A 3,203-nucleotide genomic window follows, 5' to 3' on the forward strand; every position below is an offset into this window, starting at 1 on the left:
GACCCCTCCCTTCATCCACCCATCCACCCTCGACCTCCACCGCGCCTCGCACTACACAGGCGGCTTCCTTTCTCTCCCGGCCATCCCCCCGCCGGCCAACCCCATGCAGCCCCGCCTCAGCCACATCCACATCGCTTTCGAAGGGCCACCTATCTCCTCGCAGGACATCTACGCGCTCGCCACCCTCCAAATGCTGCTGGGCGGCGGCGGCTCCTTCTCCGCCGGCGGGCCGGGCAAGGGCATGCACTCGCGGCTCTACACCAACGTGCTGAACCAGCACGGCTGGGTCGAAAGCTGCATGGCTTTCAACCACAGCTACACGGACAGCGGGCTGTTCGGGATCTCGGCCTCGTGCGTCCCGTCCCGCCTCACCGTGACGGTCGATGTGATCTGCAGAGAGCTGCATGCGCTGACGACGGGGTCGCGTTTCACCACCCTGCAGCCCACGGAGGTCAACCGTGCGAAGAACCAGCTACGCTCCGCGATACTGATGAACCTCGAGTCGCGCATGGTGGAGCTGGAGGACCTGGGACGGCAGGTGCAGGCGCACGGGCGCCGGGTTGGGGTACGTGAGATGAGTGCGCGGATCGATGCGTTGACGGCGGACGACCTGCGGCGGGTGGCGCGGGAGGTTCTTGGGGGCCATGTGCGTAATAAGGGGAACGGGACGGGGATGCCGACGGTTGTGGTGCAGGAGGGGATGGTGGATGGGGTTCCGTTCCAGCCGGTACAGAAGGAGCAGATTCAGGAACGGATTGCGATGTGGCAGTTGGGGAGGAGGTGAGGGGAGGGCTTGAACCTTGTTTTTCTTTTTCTTATTCCTTTTTATCTTTGGCGATGCCTACGCTGTACTTTTGTCTTATAGATGTGGTGGTTCTTTTCAATTCTTTCGCCTTTTACTGTTTTATTAATTCATTTTGAGGCTTGAATATGTCTATTTGTATTTTGGCTACCAATGGATTCTGTGTTTTTGTTGGGGGGGCGGGGCCGTCTGGGTTCCATACCTCTCTCTCTTCCCTCTCTGCTTTTTGCCTTTGCTTTCAGCAACGTCTTTGTTAATGTAGATTGACCAGCTACACTAGTGTTTCCTTTCCCTTTTCCTTTTGTAATTTTACACTTATATATCGTTATTATTATATATATATCCATCTATCCTGCATGCCTCATCTATATCGATATAATCAATTGAAAGAGAGAAGGTTGCTATGGCCCTATACACAGTTTTTGGGGAACAAATTCTTCCCCTATTTTTTGTTATCTGCTGGCAGCCCCTAATGCCCACCGCTTAATATCACCACCACACACGCCTATATAAAAAAAACCCTGCGCCCGCTAGACAGAAGCAATCAACCCAACCTCCCACCTCCATCGGTATCATTGTATTATTATCCTACCTAAGATCTCCCTCCTACAGGGAGAAAAAGGGTTAATTAATCCATTGGTTATGTACGCACATACGATCTCAGTAGAAATAAAAATTAAAACAAGTAAGGGGCGTTGGGAGCTCGGAGTCCTCCCTTGACCGTATGCTTCAGATCGATTGCAAATTTACTTCATTTCAGCCAACAATGTTGCTGTTTTAGATGAAATTCGACTTTTTTGGTCGTTAAATTCCTAACACGTAATTCCTAGACGACTGAGGTTGGATGAAGATATTGGGGGGGGGGGGGGGGGGGAATCTAAAACCTAAATCTAGATCGCCATTAAATACAAGGAGAAAAGGACAAAAGGACAAAGGGGAGAGCAGCCATGTGGAAAAAACTCACCATCCCAGTTGTCAAGAGACAAGAAAAAAAGAGAGGTTCACCTCACATACTTCTTTTCATAGGTAGTCGCACACCCAGCCCTTCCTCCCTTGCATTCAAAAATTTCCCATTCTTCGCGATTTTTTTCGTATTTTTCTACCCCCTACCCTACTACCCCTATGCTGTCGGAACAGAAGAAGGGAAAAATAAAATTTTCACTCCGCATCCGGAACGCCAACCACCAAATTCAGATAAATCGCCATATCCGCCAATTCATCCGGCATAAACCAATGCGATAGATCGTCATATAACATAAACGTGACGTTCCAACCCAGCCTCTCTAGTGTCTTCGCTGCGTTTTCGCCGAACTGGGGCAACACATGCTCGTCCAGCGCCCCATGCGAGATCCAGATGGGGGTCTTGGGGTGTGAGGGTGACCGCGAGGGTGGCTGCGACTGCGCGGTCGGAACAGCGGGTGGAGGAATACCCAGTATATTCTCGCGGAACCAATTTGTCGCTCTGGCAGCTAGGTTCGAACCGGACCGTAAACGCCGTTCCTTCGCGTCTTCCGCTTCATCTTCCGCTTCATCTTCATCTACGACGGCGGTGCCTGCCTCACCACCATCATCACCGCCTTTTTCCTTCCCCATGCCGCCCCCTCCAACTAACTCGTCCAACTCCCTCTGGAATGGCAACCAGCCGCTCATAGCCACACAGCCCCCCAGCGCCTCCCCATCCCCATCAACCTCCGCATCGAAGGCCACCGCCGCGCCCAAGGCGACCACAGCCCCCTGACTAAGCCCGCCCACAATAACCTTCCCAACCCCGCCCAGAACCTTCCCTTCCTCCCTGACAAGCTCCAGCAGATAGCGCACCGAGGCCCGCAGCCCGTCGCGCGACAGCTCCCACTCCCTCTCGTGCACGGGCCGTAGCGTCGCGACATCAAACCACTGCTGCATCATCGAGTTCGCGCCCGCGGTGGAGCGGCTGATTTTCGCGTCCGGGAAGATAAATTTGATGCCGGGGAAGCGCTGGGGGAGCGAAGTGCTGGCCGGGTTGGAGGGCGTGGGGATCTGGAGAGGGGCGGTGATGATGTCCGTGCTGAAGTCGAGGGAGTTATCGCCGCGGCCGTGCAGGAAGATCAGGGTGTGGGTGTGCGGGCCGCGCGGGGGAATTATGGTGGGTTTTGGGAAGGGGAGGGGGGAAAGAGGATCTGGTTTGCTCATGGCTGTTTCTTTTCTTTTCACTTCTTCCTTTTCTGTATTCGTTTTGTCTTATGTGCGTGCGTGTGTGTTCTCGCTATGTCTTTTCTCCTGCTTTTGCGAATTTCTGGTTGGAGGGGTCTTGGAGAGGTGAGGAGGGGTAGGTAGGGTGTGTGTTGTGAGCGCTCTCTTGCTTCTTTCGAAAACTCTGCAGATTGTTTCACCAACGTCGTAAATCCCCCCCCCACCTCTTCGG

At 53.9% G+C, this 3,203-nt stretch overlaps 2 protein-coding genes across 2 annotated transcripts; one reads left to right on the plus strand and one right to left on the minus strand.

Moving 5' to 3' along the window:
• Positions 1–103: 103 nt before the first annotated feature.
• On the plus strand, positions 104–784 carry HCAG_01296 (mitochondrial processing peptidase alpha subunit; the record flags this gene model as incomplete). Its single annotated transcript, XM_001544199.1, has 1 exon — positions 104–784. One exon carries the CDS (start codon positions 104–106, stop codon positions 782–784), a length of 681 nt encoding a protein of 226 aa, XP_001544249.1.
• Positions 785–1,960: 1,176 nt separating this feature from the next.
• Positions 1,961–2,971, minus strand: HCAG_01297 (predicted protein; the record flags this gene model as incomplete). The annotated part of the gene is made up of 1 exon (XM_001544200.1): positions 1,961–2,971. One exon carries the CDS (start codon positions 2,969–2,971, stop codon positions 1,961–1,963), a length of 1,011 nt encoding a protein of 336 aa, XP_001544250.1.
• Between the last annotated feature and the right edge of the window lie 232 nt (positions 2,972–3,203).

The sequence above is a fragment of the Histoplasma capsulatum genome, genomic scaffold, assembly GCF_000149585.1.
Source record: "Histoplasma capsulatum NAm1 scaffold_1 genomic scaffold, whole genome shotgun sequence".
Lineage (NCBI taxonomy): Eukaryota > Fungi > Ascomycota > Eurotiomycetes > Onygenales > Ajellomycetaceae > Histoplasma > Histoplasma mississippiense.